Genomic DNA, 17195 nt, shown 5'->3' with positions numbered 1-17195 from the left:
GTTCCAGCTAATCCAGACCACGCCTGTTCCTAAAGAAGTGTAATCAGATAATTTCCCAGAAGAAATTGTGTCATGCACCATGGCAGTGTGTCATGGCTGTAATTGAAGGCATTCTTCCCAATGGGTAACACTGGGTACACCTTCATGGGGAGATGCAGCATAATCCCTCTGTCCGGGAAAACTATCATCATCTGGGAAGAGCAGAAGACTTTGAACCCTTGGGTCCCCTGATGGCTATTTCTCCAGAGCTTGACTGCATCTTGATGCCCTGTCCAAGAAAATTAGAAGAGGCTGAGAGAAAAGATGCACTCATAATGCAGCTCTGTGGGCACTTTAAACAGATCTAAATTTGGTTGAAGAATGTGGACACAACTCTTTCTAAGTAGATACAGAGACAGAATGGCAGGTGGAATCCTACTCTCCTCCAGCACCTTCAAGATGACTCCCCAGGTAAACAAATTAACAAAAAAGACATGGACAGGATTGGAAATTCCCGTGACATTTTTAATAGGTGTGCAGGGTCAAACAATTAGTCCACAACCAAGCAGATGAAGCTCAAATGTCAAGTTTGCCTCACTGGATCAAAGGCCAAAGGCTTTAGGGTAACTTTTAAAGAATTCCTCAGAATCATTGACGTTACCTGGCTGAAGCTGATGTTGTTCTCTCTGTCTGGACTGAGCTCAGTAACTGTCCCCTCTGAGTTCTCATACTGAACGTTGGCATTCATCGAATAAGCTTCTGCCTTCACATTAAGTGTCAAAGGTTGGCTTTTCCTTTTTACATTGCATAGTAAATTAAAGTTCACTCGCCCTTCATGAGTTGGCTTGTAAGAGATTACCACTGGGATTCTATGTGAAAACAGAAGGAGATTCAGGATTAGGACAGGAAGCACTCAAATACTATCACTTAAAATCCTGGAAATTCCATGCAAACCAGGAACCAACTTGAGATGGGGGCCTAGTCCAACTAAAGCACACACACATACCTTCTCATACTGAGAATTATCAAATAAGCTTACACGAGCATGTCTTTGAAATTTGTGGGTGTTGTGATGTAAGATTTTGCATATAAGTTGATAAATATTTTGTATGTCTTTATTTGTAATTTAGGCAAAACTAAGTCAGGAAAGTGAATTTTACGACAGAGTTGGGGGAAGTGCCTGAAACAAATGTTTCAAGAACTAGAGTCTCTCTCTCATACCCCACACAAAGCCAGGTTTCCTAACTGCCAAGCTTTACCTTAACATATGGTTTGGGGGCAGGTGTTAAGATGTTCTATTTCCCCATTTGTCTGAAGTATGGCTGTTTGGAATTGGCTTGTGTCAGAAGCCTTTAAGTACTACAACGCCCTATTGGCTGTAAGGGTTGGACAGAACATCTATAAATTTACTTGCTTAACCTCACACTCTCTCTTATTAATATCTGATGAAGAAGCATTTCTTACCAAACTGATGAACTGAAAGGACAACACAATAGAGTGCACAGCTCTGCGGTCATATCAAATAGACATGTGGCTGAAAGCTGACCATAAATGAACCAGAGACATTTTTAAGTAACTAACAAGTCTGTGTGCCACCTGAAACTACACATCACCATTTAATCAGGTTGTACGGTTGCCAATATTCAAATGTACTTTGCATGTTATTATTTAAGAATATTACCAATAATACATTGCTTAAATTGTAATTTAACTCCTGCTTGTCTTTTACTATACCTAATTGTCTGAGGTTATAGATATAGAAGGGAAGGTGAGGAGAAGTTATATACTATAATACCTTATAAACAGTGGTAAGTCTGTGGGATTTGAGGTGTTCTGACAGAGGCTACATCTTAATAATACAAAGGGGAAAGTAGAGCAATATATTACTCTACCAAGACAAAACAGGAGGAAAAACTCATAGGAACACAAGAAGAATTTGCAGACATTAAATAGATGATGACGAGCAGTGGAATTGGAACCCCCAACACTCAATCTAAGGATCGGCAGCTTAACCAGTGCACCAAGAATTTACCTGCCCTAATAAGTGAGAAGTCAAGCAAAATGACACTTTTTATTGGCTAACTAAAAAGATTACAATATGCAAGCTTTTGAAGCAACTCAGGCCCCTTCTTCAGGCAAGTGGGAGCACCCAGTCTGGCAATTTCGTGGAAACAATGTCAGGAATTCTCTAAATTTTGGTGTTTTGCTGACCTTTAACCTTTGTCAATTATATAAAATACACTACTCAGGAAGAAATTATTATTATTTTTTTTGTCAAATAGTATTTGGAGGGATTTAGTACATTTCAGTTGTGTTTAGTTTGCTCTTTATTTTCCCAAAAAAAGAAAAACTCAGCTATAATTGCTGTTTGTGTTGACCAAGTAACAAATTAACAGTGACATCAAAATTTCACATACATACATCAATTGCCTTGATATGACCGACTAAATGTGTGGCCTTCAGTGGGCCCTACAACAGACGGAAAGGGAATTTGCTTGAAATTGGCTCAGTACTATCAGGTAAGACTCTGGCTTTGTAATCACTAATAAAAAACTAACCACGAGGTAACTGTCTCTAGGTCTTGCAGATGAATTTCTGCCTAAATTATATTAGTTGTTTTTGTAACTATTTTTCTCTGAGCACTTCAGTTATGATGGTCATTTTGTATCCTTGCCCTGTAACACTTGTTTTCAAACACTCCTCCAGACTGACCTACTTGATTATGTTGACCCCTTTTGTAGGCTGCTTATGATAAAATTGTCTGCTAAGCAAATAAATGTAAATATAATGAAACAAGATGAATTTTAGTATTATTAAATTAAGTATTGCAATATATATTTAGTATTAGAGTATTTCAAAAATTTGGAGTAAACAGTAAATTAGTCTCAATAATAAATATTATCAGGAAGGAGTTACCAAGCCTTGTAAATGGCTCATATGTGTTGGTGTGAAAAATCGTTTTAAAAGTCACTAAATATGGACAAAGTAGATTTAGAAAATGGGTAGAAAGTGTAAACCGGGAAAGGAAAGGAATGATGTGATCTGCCAGTTTAATATGATAAAACATTGAGTTTGTCATGTACCTGCTGTGAAGTGGCACAGACCCTTCCATTGGATTCACATCTAGGCTCTCGACAAAGCCTTCAGAGTACCGGGAATTTTCTTGAAAAGAGAATGCAAAGTCCACATCTTCATTGTTCACCAGGTACACAGTCTCCCGAGCCTCCAGGCCTAGAGTTATTAGTAAAGAGATATATTTTAATGCTTGCTTGAGTTTTCATAATGGCAGCTGTAGATTTCATGGGAACATCCTTCTTATGTTAACTCTCATTATTTTTCTTGACTGCGTTATCACTTTTTGATCAACTGTTGAAGGTTTTGAGTCTGGGAGAGCACTTAAAACTATTTCCAAGCAATTTGTAGCCTAATATTCCACAATCCAAAAGATTATGTACAAATGGGGACATTTGAAACCAGTTGCACCCTGTCCAGCTCTGGTCATCCCACTAAATTAATGAAAGATACTGTTGAACATTGCCCAGCATGTAAGACAGAAGAATTCTCTGCTCTGTAAAGAGGAATTTAGGTACATGACTGAAGTTTGTCAGTGAACATTTGGGTGAAAAACTGGACTTTTGGAACAATGTGCTCTAGACTGATGAGCCAAGCATACAGCTGTTTGTCCATGATTCCAGATGCCATATTAAGCAAAAAACAACCAAAACAACCTTATACCATTCAACAATGAATTTCATAAAGGGTTTCCTGAGGACAGTGGCTGATGTTAAACTATATGTGTAATTTGCAACAAGACAATAACTTAGAATACTCCAGCAAATCCCCAAATGAACGATTTAAAAAAAAAAATGATCAAGCAAAAGCCGAGATCTTTACTTCACAGAAATACTCTATGGGGACTTTGAAGTTTTCAGTACACGCAAGAAAACCCTTAATCATAACACATAACACAGTTGAAGAAGTTGTGTAAAAAGGACTGGGCAAAAAATCTCCCAAATTGATGTAGGAGACTAATAGGCAATTAGAAGAGTTTATTTCTTCCCAAGGGAGTATGCTTTATTGCATTATAAAATTAAATGACCCTGTTCACTCTTTCACAGCATCAGATGTTTTATTGTGGGAAAGCTTTTAGTGACACCTCTCCTTAAAACATAAATCTCCTTTTATTAAATGCATAGATTATTTTCCTGTAGACCAGCAGTTATATGTTACACCTCTGTTACTACTCCTGTTTGCCTGTTGTCACACTAACTAACATTCTGAAATATACAGATCATAGCTGAGATGCACATGCACCCAGTACTATAGTCCACTACCTTAAGACTTCACCAGTATGACTGTTGCTGTAGCTTCTCTATTGGCAATGTTCTTTTTCTCCCTCAGCTTTGATTAAACAAGCTGAGAAAATAACACAGTTTCTCATCCCCTGGCAATAAAATAGAGCAAAATGTACAAGAAGGAAAGCAGGTTCAATAAGTTTCATGAGGAAATAGTGGCATAAATGAAAGCAAAATAGAAATCTGGATATCCAAACAATACAACTTGATAGTTTTACATCTTTATTCTTTTAGGGGGCACTTAATTGTGTAGTTACAAGAAGTCTCGATTTGACTAAGGTCAATTAATCTCTAGTCAGTTCTCTATTAGTCAGTTCTCAGACTTTACACAGCTTACTTTCTTTATCCCCTGAAGCAGCGCACCTCATATCAAAGGGGCTCATAAATTCTATCTGTCCCTTTCCCCAGGTTTTCTTCAAGAAAGCAGGGCTCATGTGTCTAAAATTTCCAGAAAAGACTTCTGGAGCTCATGTATCCTTGTCTCCAAAAGAAGCTTGTAAAAAACTAAGCCCACCTATTGATATCTCTAACCTGTCCAGAAAAAGCCTCACCAAAGTAAGCCTGACCCCAATACTCTACTGAACGGCTTCTGCCTAAGCAGACCTAAAAGAGTTTTTGGCTTCAAAACTTTAAAATGCTAGAAATATGTGAAAAAAAAACTTAAAATTCCTTACAATGGAGAGAAACTAATAAAACTGGCTTAGAGAGAGAAGGTTCACTAAAAAAACTTTATATATGAAAAAGTTTTATTAACAAAATAGAAAAATATATGAAAATGGCTCAAAAAGAGTAAAAAGGAGTTGCCTAGAAGGGAATTGTAAGCAAACAAGTCCTAACAGCAGAAATCTAATACACAGAGCAAAAATAATCACAAAGCCAGTAAATCCAAACAAAAACCAAACACTTAAAAACAACTGCACTACAAAGTAAATGCACCACTGCCAAGGTCTTCTTCCCTAGCTGAATATAAAGCTCAAAGAAGATCTCCACAGCAGCAATGTGAGGGTGGCTCTGCCTCCTGGGGTATCACTCACAAAATAAACGAGGAATGGATGTAAATTTTAAGCAACAGTAGATAATTACTAAATCATAGATAAATATCACAGAAGTTACATACAAATATAAAAAAATATTCAAAAATTTTAATAAAACAGAAAATAAACATAAGCCAAGGAATAAACCCTGGCTGTAACAAAATACTGATAGAAAGCTGCTTCTTTCTTTTAAGCAACCTGTTCAAACTTATCTTTTAAAGACATTATACAGACAATTATCACAAAATGCAAGATGCATACAGCAAGAAAGTGAAACAACAGCAGAAAAACACCGGCAAAGCCAGTTTCAGAAAAGCATTTAAATCAGTTCATTTATCTTCATTCCCAAATATTTTTAGTCCTCATCACAGAGTGACACCTGCTACTGAAGTTATTGGTGTACTTTTTTCCACACCAGACAATAACACTTCCTGATTTCAGTAAATAACTACAAAGAATGTTATTTGTTATCTATTAATATTGTTGAAATGAACATCAAATACCCATAAATACAATCGTTGAAGAGCACACACCCTTTCATGCAATGTACATACTTATTTATTGCACTACCAATCATTCTTATTTAATAAAAAATATAAATATTTGAAGACATTATTCTTAAATAGCAATTTAGAAAATTCAAGTCACTGATCTCAGTCTTTTTTCTGCTTTTATTTCATCAAAGTGTATTTTCCCTCTGCTTATACTATTTTCATGTTCCCTGGAAGCAGTTGCCTGTCACAGTTCATACTTTGTCTTTTTTGCCTCTAAATTTTCTAATGGAGTTTCTATGCAGTTATCGAAAAATGGTGTTGACAGCTCTCAGACAGTTACTAAACAATGCAGTACACAGTGGCTGAGTGAGACCACCTTACCTATGAGGAGAGACTTGTAGTTTAGGTGGGACCGATCCAAGGACACCACAGGCTCTCTTGTCCTTCCCACCAAAAGAAAAGGTACGAGGATATTCTGTTCCGGAATCAAGAAGCTCCAGAAAGACTCAGTGATTTCAAGTTTTTGAGGGTGAAACTCAAAAGTGATCTATCAAAAGATTATAAAGAAAACAAAACAAAAAAACTTTAACTCCTATCTGTGAAGAGTTTCATTTGAAATGCAAAGGTCATGAGTGCAGTTACTGTGCATTTTAACCATTAATGTTAAAACTATTCAACATATACAAATATTTTTGTGCTGATTATCATTCTCAGTAACTCAGAGCGCATATTGTGTATTACAGGTGTGGATAATCACAGTGACTGCAGACGTTTATTCCAAAGAGTTATCATGAAGCATTCAATTAAATATAATATTTATATATGGTATTTTGTAATTCATGGCTATCAAACTATATGACAGCTGTATAAAGGCATATCACCAAGTCCTACTTGAAATGAGTCAAACTGAGATCTCCAAAGTAGACAAATCTGAACAGTTTGAAATGTAGTACACAACCTTGAAGAAACATTTTTTTGTATTTCCTCTATGATATACAAGTACAGTGTAACTTACCTTACTGTAGCATGCGGGGAAATCGATCTGTCATTGTAATTGCTTTACAGACTTGTACGCTCTTTTTGTTTGCTGTTTTCACATATAACCTACATTTATGGAGTAACACAGTGCTGCTGCCAAAAAGCTCCAGGAGACAGAGTTCAAATTCTGACCTACTGGCTACTGCTGGCCAACCCACATCCTAAAGAAATGGCGCCCTGTCCGTGGGTAGTTCTTGTGTTTTGGTCATTGGATATACTATACATTACTTTCATATACTGTAAATTTTATAAAATATTTAGCGTGTGATAGAAATTATATTGCGACTTTGAGATATATGCTATATGCAACAAGGAGCGTGATTTAAACTGAATTTGCAATAGCGGAGAAAAAATGTAACCCAGTCCTAGCTGGAATTTTTCACCGAGATGCTGAATAGGAGAAGGGGCAGAAACTGTAAAGTTCATGGAAATAGAAAGTGTCCGTTTGTAACCAGCAAAAGGGAGTGAAAAAAGAAACCTTATGTTTTAGACAAGTAAACTTCATTTTAATAAAATGAAAATAATCCCCAAACCTGGCACAACACTAACTGCTTGAAGGCAACTCACTACTTGTCACCATTAATATCTGCCAGTCCAGCTATCATATGTTCTTATCAAAGAAAATTCTGGAGACCGCTAGGGGAGTCCATGGTTTTCAGCATGGTCAAGAGGAGTACCAGTTGCTGGCCTTCACTGCATTGAGCTACAGACGTGTTGATGAGCTGCTTTTTGGGAACTACACAAGCAAGAGTGGTATTAAATGTCAAGCTCAGTTCAACTTCCTTTCACTGGTGTTCAGTGTCCTGTAGGTGGTGGGCAGATGAGTGTGTGCTATTTATTTGCAAGCACAAGTAAAAAAATATTTATTAGGCAATACGTGGTTGGGCTGCATTGTATTTCAAGGATAAAAGGCCTCATTTGAAGAAAACTACATGTTTTAGGAAAAAATTAGAGCAGACACACAGATAGATAGATAGATAGACAGATAGATAGATAGATAGATAGATAGATAGATAGATAGATAGATAGATAGATAGATAGATAGAGACCCTGCAAAAAGAAAAAAGAAGCCTGCCATATATGGTAAGGTACACTGTGTACATAGAGATATATGGGCTGAATTTCACTGTTGATCACTGTTAACACATCATTAAGATCACTACATTAAAGACTGATATAATACATGTGTTCATTTTTTTCATACTTAAATACTTTTGTACCTCCCATTGGACTGATGCTGAACAGATTATTTATGACCTCCTGTGACAGTGTACTGCAAAGAGATTTCAGATAATGCATGGAGGGATACATGGCTGAACCAAACTTGGAGTCAGAAACACCCACCTCAGCCTTCTTCTGTGCACTGACATTGCCTTTCTCTGTAAGGCACTTAAAAGTAGGTTGCACCTTCATGTCCACTGGATCTTCACACTTCCACTGGAAGGTATAAGATGAGCTAGTGGGATTCATTATGGTGAAGGTCCTAAGGTGACAGACAAGATTCAATTTAAAAAACAGCTTTAAAGACTCTGCATGTACATAACTTGTTGAAACTGAAATCTCAGATGTAAAGTACACGTTGTTTTACTATTTTATAAAACATGTCTGGCTGTTGACAGGTCCATCCCATATTTTCATTAAACTTCCAAGATGTACTGAATAGCACAAGCAGATATTAAAGCAGAAATACTAGTATAGCAGCACTGGCACACACAGGTCCCAGTGACCATTGAGTTTAATGGAAATAAAGACGAGGGTGAAACCTCATGTGCTGGAGAAATCTGTGAGATTTTACTTTAGTGCACAGTGTTAATGTCTTCTTCATCCAATTGTTTCTCAACTTAGCACATTTTACTTTTGTTACAGCAGTGAATTATCTGGCAGTTCAGTACGTATCAGTGCTCTGACAAACTAACAAAATCAAAGTTTTAGTTTCAGGTGGGATCCCACAAGCTGTTGAACAAGTGATAAATATTCACACATAAAAATGTCGCCTTCAGTATGCTAATGATGTTTTATTAATTTCAGTTTCAAAAACATACAGTATTCTTTAGCATATTTAATTCAACATAGGGTTGGGGAAATCAAAGGCTATCCAAGCAGGAAACGGAGCACTGGTCCATTGCAGTGTCCACTCATTCACAGTCACATTCAAACTTGTCCAGTTTTTCTTATTGATAACAACCTGACCTGCATGTCTTTTAGGATGTGGATGGAAAACCAGAACACCAAAAGGAACACATGCAGGCATGTGAGGAATGTGCAAAATCTAGCGTGGGATTCATGCTAATTATTACAACACGGTGACAAGCTTCTTTGCAGTTTTCTATTGTAAAATACATGGTAACATATTGTTGTGATGTGAGATTTTGCATATAACTTGATAAATGTTTTGTATGTCTTTATTTATAATTTAGGCAAACCAATGTAATTTAGTGTTACTTTGGTGAGAGGTATTCATGTTTGCCCAAATTTTACGACTGTCGCTTTATAATTTTTTATGACAGGATTTGGGGGGATGTGTCTTAAACCAGTTTGATGAGTATTTCTCTGCTAAAGTCTTTCAACCCCCTGCAAGGAAGCCAGGGTGTTTAACATATGGTTTTGGGGCAGGAGATAAGATGATCTATTTCACCCATTGGTCTGAGATATGGCTGTCTGGATTGGCTGGAGGGGTTGGACAGAAAACCTATAAATTTGCTTGCTCAACCACATTCTCTCTCTCTAACCAACATATGATGAAGAAGCATCTCTCTTGCTAACCTGTGATGATGAAGACAACACAATGAAGAGCACAGCTTCAGCCATTTTGAACAGACATGTGGCTGAAAGCTGAGCACCAACGATGCCTTAACTAGAGACATTTTAAGTAACTACAAGTCTGTGTGCCACCATTTAATCAGGTTGTATGGTTGCCAATATTCAAATGTACTTTGCAGTTTGTTATTATTTATGAATATTATCAGTAATACATTATTTTATGTGTAACTTAACTCCTGCTTGTCTTTTTACTACATCTAATTGTCTGAGATTCTAGATATAGATGGGAAGGTGGGGTAACGTTATATACAATAATACCTTATAAACAGTGGTAAATCCGTGAGATTAGGCATTATAAGGCTACATATTAATAATACAATAGGGGAAAGTAGAGCAATATATATTACTCTACCAAGATAAAACACATATAATACAGCAGCAATTCTAAAAAGCATGCACAGTTAACATTTATCTGGGTATGAACTCTATAACAAGATGGCAAGGCAGCTCATTGGTTAGCACTGCTGTCGCTCTGCTCCAGGATTCCTTAGCTCAAATTCCAACTCACTCTTTAATCCGTCCTTATAGCTCACTAGAAGGTTTGAGCCATGAGGAGAGGTTGAAGGAAGTGAAACTTTTCAGTTACAGCAGATCCCTGTTATTATAAAATGAGTTCTTGAATGCGGACACGGTTGGAAACGTGTTAAGGGCAGATTTTGCACAAACGCTAGGAAGTTTTTCTTTATACAAAGATAGGACCTTCAGATCTTGACCCAATGCTGTTTTGAACAGTTGGTTTAATATGGGTATATTATGTAAAAGGTGTGCATATTAAGGCTATTGGTGATTCTAAACTGGACCAGTACGTGAAGATGTGTCCATCTCTACCCACAGCTGAATCTAGAAAGGCTCCACCTTCCCACAATCCTGACCTAGGCCAACCGATTTCAAAAAATAGATGGAAACATATGTCAATCACATGATAATAGGAATTCTAGAGAAATACCTGGACATAGATGTTGTGAGCCCAACTGATGAGAACTCAATAACTCTGGTGTTGGTATCCAGAGCAGCTCTTGGAGGAGCTCCGTGAGGACCCCGCATCTCAGGATTCCTTTTGTTACTGCGGATATAGTCAGAATCTTCCAAATCAAAATGGCAATATGGTAGAAGGCTTCGACCCTTCACAGCAATTGTAGGTCCTTGAGCGTTCATCAGATTTGGGATACTAACACCAGAGGAATAATACAGCAGATATTCAGTATAAAACATTGTTCAAACAACTAACTTCTAACAAAGCCTTGAAGAATCAATTTTGAGCGCAGTCAGAGTAAAAATGAAAGTAGGGTGTATTTTTGTTTGATCTTATTCTTACCTGCAAATAAGTCGTGCCTCATATTCGCCTAATTCAGTGGGAGAAAACTTAATCAAGAAACCTTGTTTATTTCCGGGGTCAATTACTCCAATCTGGGGTTCAATGGTAAAAGGCATAAAGTCCTGATCACTAGAAGCCAAGGATGAGACACTCTCAATTGCACTTGCAGGTAGGCTGACTGCACGACTTCCAGGCCGTGTTCCAGGCATTTGCACAGCAGAGATTACTAGGAATACAAAGCAATGCAAAAACTTTACAAAACATGCAGACCCTATTGCTGTGAGGTAGGAATAACAGCTCTGCACTAACACTCTGCCTTTGCTAAAATATCTGCACTAAACTTGCAGTCTTCAGTCTGAACTCGATCTCTACATGCTAAACCTTTCTCTAGCTAGACCGCCATAGAATGCATATGCATGATGACAGTGGCAGCAGTAGGCAATATGTCTGCAAAATAATGCAATAAACTTTTTTCTTAGTGTGGGGAATAAGCTTCTGCATAGTGAAAGACTGTAAGAGAGGGTGAATGTGACTTTTCAGCAATTGTTTTCTATTTTTCAACATTCAATGTCATTAACAGTAAGTTTTTGAGGTGAAACTGCAACTATGATGATCCGGCTTGGCTGCAGCTTCCATAATATCCTTGAACCTGGGACTGTTGATAATCATGAACCGAGATGATAGTCATGCTATGGCAGCTGACAACCATAGACTTGCCATGGAGGAAGACAAGCAGCGAAATGAAGCACATAGCTGATCTCCTTTTAAAATCTCAGAAAAAGGTTTAGCTTTTTCTCGTTACCTATGTTTTGGATACACCGTTTTAGAATATGTGTGCACAGAGCAATACTCAACAACACTCTTGGCTTGCAAACATGAACATATTTGGTACATTTTAATGCTTATGTTTTCACACTGGATCCCAGTGTCCTTTACCTCCGTTATAAAGAACAATAGCAAGCTAGGTATTTATTTTTTAATTTATAAAAGTGTACAATTTCATGTAGTAAATTAATATACACAGTAATTGTGAAAAAATAACTTCAGCTTGAAAAATACCATACTTTACTTTAAAGTATCTTTCTCTGTACACTCTTTCCATATTTAAATAGTTTTGCCAATATGACCTTGGAGTGGGACAGGCGGATAGAAGGTACAGCCGGTTTTACTTTACAAGATGGATTTCTTGGTTTATGCATGGAGGTTATTTACTTTGAATTGTGTTGTTGAGTGTATCTCTCATAGATTCCTGAAATGTCAGCATGTCCCAACTGCATTGGGGACTCTGAGGCTTTACCCGTGATGATGTGGTTTACTGTATAAGACAAACTACACCTAATTACCCCTCTTAAAGATGCAAAAGAGTCGCCACAAATGTATCTAATTCATTGCCGTCGAATACCGTAATAAAAGACGTTAAGCATGGAGTATCATTATATTTCTTACCTTCAACTGAGTCTGTGCGCATATTAGACAAGCTGACAGCTTTCTCATTGGTCTCCATTAATTTATGCCAGGAGTACTCTAACTGGATGTTGCCAGTATTAGTAATTTGAAATCTAACACACAAAGAAAAAGTCAGATAGAGACAAATGATTAAGATGGCATTAGTACAGTCACAAGAAAGCATTATAAAATATGTCTGAGGGAGACACACTGTCTTTGACCAGATTTATAAGCATTCTTTGGTCCCTGAAGGTGATGTATGGGGCAGATAATAACAGTAACACACTACCTTGTGTTACTGATGCTTGGAAAAATTTGGAATCTCCACAAGGATTAGTGTCAGCTTTATAATACTGCACATGAGAGACATCCAAGGGTTTGTGTATTAGACCAGCTCTGTATGTGGTGGGACACCACTACTCAATCCTTTAATGAAAAAGGTACACAAGTGTTCTATAGCATGGGGCTAGCATGATATAGCAAAAGCAGTCAATTTTGCTAAAAGATTATGGTGGCTTTAAAGTTATTTACATTTACATATCTAGCTGACGCCTTTATCCAAGGCGACTTACAACATTTACGGTACAATGGGCTACATTTCTTTTGGTTTTCCAATTGGAGCACAGGCAGGTCAAGTGACTTGCTCATGGATACAGTGTCAGTAGCGGGATAATGTATAATGGTATAAGGCACACTCACTCAACAACTCTTGTCTGGAACAGGAGGGTATCTTTAAAATGAATGGTTTCAGATTTGCACTTGAACTGCACAAAATCGCAGACAGCACTGACGCGTAGCACCAGCTCACGAGCCGTGTTCTCCAGTATGGTGTGCGCAGGTTCAGGATCGGTCTCAACCACCTGCAGAAAGATTTCAACTCATATATTTCAAAAAGCAGGCAAACATTTCATGGCTGAGCCTCAGGAAACTGAGCTTCAAGGCCATGTTTTAGATCAAGAACAGGCATCAGGAACCACTTCAAACATCTGCAAAATGGTTTTGATTGACATTTAAAAAAAGGCACTTCATTTGTGACTTTCAGTTTTACATGAGAATACTTCATTATTTGGAGTGTGATGTCAAATCACTGCTATTTAATTGATTATTGAGACTGAGACCACAGCTGCTGTATGAGCTGTATAAATAATTAGCCCTTTAAAAATAGCCCCATTGTTTTAGACTTGCCAGCGGGACTGAACAACAATGCAAAATTAATAAAAAAAACTGCATAGAATCATTCATTTCCTCATTGCTATAATTAAAGTGCACCTTTTTGCCATTAAAATGCCATGTAGTGTACCCTGCTACCACATTGCAAAGTTTTTCTTACTTCATTCAAAGATGGCTGAATAGCTGCATCACAGAAACACCTGGCCCCAATTCCATCCTCCATGTTCTTCTTGTATGTCCTGATTCAATTACGTGTAATCTGACAGACAGACTTTTAACTAAATGGGGGGGTTCAACTTTCAAATGACACCACATTCCACTTTCTGTATTATCCACTTTCTATATTTCAGATTTTATTTCTTGTAAAGATGCTTTGAAGTCTTGCAACTATTGGTGTTGTAATTTGGATAGACAGTATAATTTTTTTACCAACCATATACAAGGGGGGGACCAAAAATAATAATATATTATTATATATAAATAATATAATTTTCTGGAGGCTGGAGGGGCGTTAGTTCCGACGTTTGCTGCTAGGTAGACTGCCCTGTGCAACATTTGGCCAAGTGGTGTCTTTGAAGTGCTCAAGAGATTGCGTGATGCAGTGTGGAGAAAACGACCCAAATTGTGGTGATCAGGTGAGTGTCTTCTGTATTATGACAGCACTCTTGCACACACAGCATTAAGTTTGCAGCAGTTTGTCATGAAAAACGGGATGACAGCGGTTTCGCACCTCCCACCTTCTCCACGGACCTTGCACCCTGTGATTTTTTTTTTAAATTTCCAAGAATGAAGAGTGACCTCAAAGGAAAGCGTTTCCTGGATGCAGAGGAGGTCAAGAAGGAAATAATGGAGGCGCTTTGAAGGCTACCACTTTACAAGAGTTTCAGAACAGTTTTGAATGATGGAAAAAAGCAGTGGGACAAGTGTATTGCATCTCATGGAGAGTATTTTGAGGGTGATTAAATTTTGGAAATGTTCTGAGAAATACACACATTGTTTTTCAAATTCTTGTTGTTTTTGGGTCCTTCATAGTGTACATAGGCCATGGATCTTCAATAATGAATATGTTCCCCCAGGGGACAAATAAAGTTTGTCCATCCATCCATCCATCTATCTATCTAATCTATCCCTGCTTTTTGTACTGCCTCAAAAACAGTAAAACTAGCCAAATTACTTGTAGATATTTCATAATAATCTTTTTTCTCTTTGATCCTGACACATTCACTAACACTTACATAGTGTTTAGAAGCTTATTTCCGAGACCTATAGAAATAAGAATAACATTCAAAGTATGGTAAAACATTACTACATTTTGCAGCTTATTCGTAACAGTAACTTCAATTGCAGATTCTATTCATTTGCAAGCCTTCTTACTCCACTTTTAGATTATGTTGTGCCAGAGAGTGGCTAGCACTGCTGCCTCATAGCTCCAGAGCTCTGGGTTGGAATAATGGCTCAGACACTGGCTGTATGGAGTTTACATGTTCCCCCAGTGCCTGTGTGACTTCTGCTCCAGCTACTCCAGTTTCTCTCCCTCTTCTCAAACACGTGCATGTTAAGTTTATCGATGACTCTCACTTGAGCTGGTGCAAGGGAGGGATAGACTGATGCTTTGGTTCAGACTTGCCTATCTGAGCCAGCAAGTTAGAAAATGTGTGGATGGAAAGAAATGAAGTATTTTGGACCATAGCAGTAATTAGTAATAATGAGCTGAGAAGAAACAACTTAAAAATACAGAACAGTTAAATAATCTTCCTCTTTTCAGGTTTTTAACTCAAGTGTTTCTTCAAGCAAATCTGTGAGTCTGCTCGGTTTATTATTTCATATAGTGATTGAGCTTCTTTTCTTTAAATTTTATATCCAGCCACGCCTGTACAATTACACTGCATGTTGACACTAAACATTATAATTTTTTTTTTCCAAATGCTGCCACCCTACAACAGAAAATAGCCTTACCTTCTTCTTGGCTGCTCGAGGAGTTCCCGATTCTTTTCCAGTATCTAGCCATTTAACAGTCCGTAGCCGGGTATCCCAGTCTGGTACTTTATCCACTGGTTGTTGAAATGTTATCTTACTGATTTTGCACTTCACAGTCTGCGAGCTGAATGACACTGGGTTTTCAGATTTAAAGGTTACTGTCACATTCTTTGAACATCCAGCATGAACGTGACCCATCTAAACAAAACAAAAGATGCTGTGTGAGTTTCAGAGTATTTTATATTAAAAGGTTTTGGCCTTTATTCCTTAAAAAAATCCATCATGGACAATGTAGATGTTTATTATTTGCTGTCAATCAATACAAATTTCATAACCAAAAGAAAGAACAGAATGTCATATATTTAGTTCTGTGGTCCACCATTTCCTTCTGGAGTGGTCTTCTATGACTATGACTTCTATGGCTCTGAATCCTTGTAGTTAGGTAACTGCCACAAAGAGTAATACAAATTCTAAAAAGATTATGTGCACCTTGAATATATTTGACAAAGGATAGACTTCCATTTTCTAACACATAATGTGTCTTGACTGATCTGCTGATGTGGGCGATGGAAGTAAAAAGACACGGCTATTACACCTGTCCTCCTGTGATGTAACCTGCCTTGATTTTATTGTTATTACTAGCCAAAGTTCCCAGCCTTGCCTAGGGATATTTGCATAATGGGTTAAGGAAAGAAAGCAAAGGCTTATTGGTTTTTTTAAAATGGTGACCCTGTTGTTACTGCTAGCTGTCCCATCTGTTATCCACACTGCTTCTACATCAATGGCGATTTTGTTCTTTTTGGATCCAACTGGATTTTAGAATTGCAATATCTCCTTGCTGGCATGTAATCAAGAACACTGTTGTGTTTGATTTGTCCTCTTACTTCAAGGGGGTCAGTTTTTATAAAGAAAAGCCAACAAAGCAAGAGTTACACAACAATCCTTTGTATTGCACTAGACTTTGATATTTGATCAAGCCTCATCCAAAACACCACCACCCAACAAAAGTGCACAATGCTCCTTTTTATGTTATGGTTGATTGAAGTGCTACATGGTGTTGCCCCAGTAAGTAAAGCTACGCGCTGGTGTTTTTGTCTGCTATCCTGGCTTCAGTCTGTTCAGATGTTTCACTTCCTCTGAGCCAGCAGGTGGCACTGGTGTACAAACTGTAGTACACAGGGAAAAAAATAAGAACGAAAAAAATATACGGGGTGGGCAAAAGTAAATTTACAGATGCTTATATGGAAAAAGACAAGCAGGTTATGATTATTGCAGTAGCTTTATTAACTCAAAAGAATTCCACAGTGGCACAGTGCCATTAGGTGCAATCTCGTAAGTGCTGAAAGTGCTGGCCTTGCATACTCACAACTGTGACCCTACTTTAGCCCACCCCTGTATATATGTATATAGATTTGTTTGTTGTGATTTTTTATCATCATTTTTGGTTTTATCACCACCAGTTTGTGTTGTAATCAGTGACATATTGTGTCTTGTGACTCTTTGTGTTACAGTATAAGTCACTTCTTGGTGACATCATCACATACATGTTAAAAAACATGGCAGCACT

General features: G+C 37.6%; 1 protein-coding gene across 1 annotated transcript in view; it reads right to left on the bottom strand.

The window, feature by feature from the left end:
• The window catches only part of hydin (HYDIN axonemal central pair apparatus protein), a 409298-nt gene that overhangs the window by 26921 nt on the left and 365182 nt on the right, over positions 1-17195 (bottom strand). Inside the window, exons 65-73 of the mRNA XM_039762370.1 lie at positions 15608-15826; positions 13181-13341; positions 12482-12594; positions 11036-11261; positions 10667-10888; positions 8245-8383; positions 6244-6409; positions 3063-3210; positions 641-848 (exon numbers count right to left, since the gene is read on the bottom strand). Coding sequence (XP_039618304.1) covers positions 641-848; positions 3063-3210; positions 6244-6409; positions 8245-8383; positions 10667-10888; positions 11036-11261; positions 12482-12594; positions 13181-13341; positions 15608-15826 — 1602 coding nt within the window. The remainder of the gene's footprint in view (positions 1-640; positions 849-3062; positions 3211-6243; positions 6410-8244; positions 8384-10666; positions 10889-11035; positions 11262-12481; positions 12595-13180; positions 13342-15607; positions 15827-17195) is intronic.

Source organism: Polypterus senegalus, chromosome 9 (genome assembly GCF_016835505.1).
Source record: "Polypterus senegalus isolate Bchr_013 chromosome 9, ASM1683550v1, whole genome shotgun sequence".
In the NCBI taxonomy this organism is placed as follows: Eukaryota; Metazoa; Chordata; class Cladistia; order Polypteriformes; family Polypteridae; genus Polypterus; species Polypterus senegalus.
Note: the sequence above shows the minus strand (reverse complement) of the source record. Positions and strands in the feature narration are given on the sequence as shown.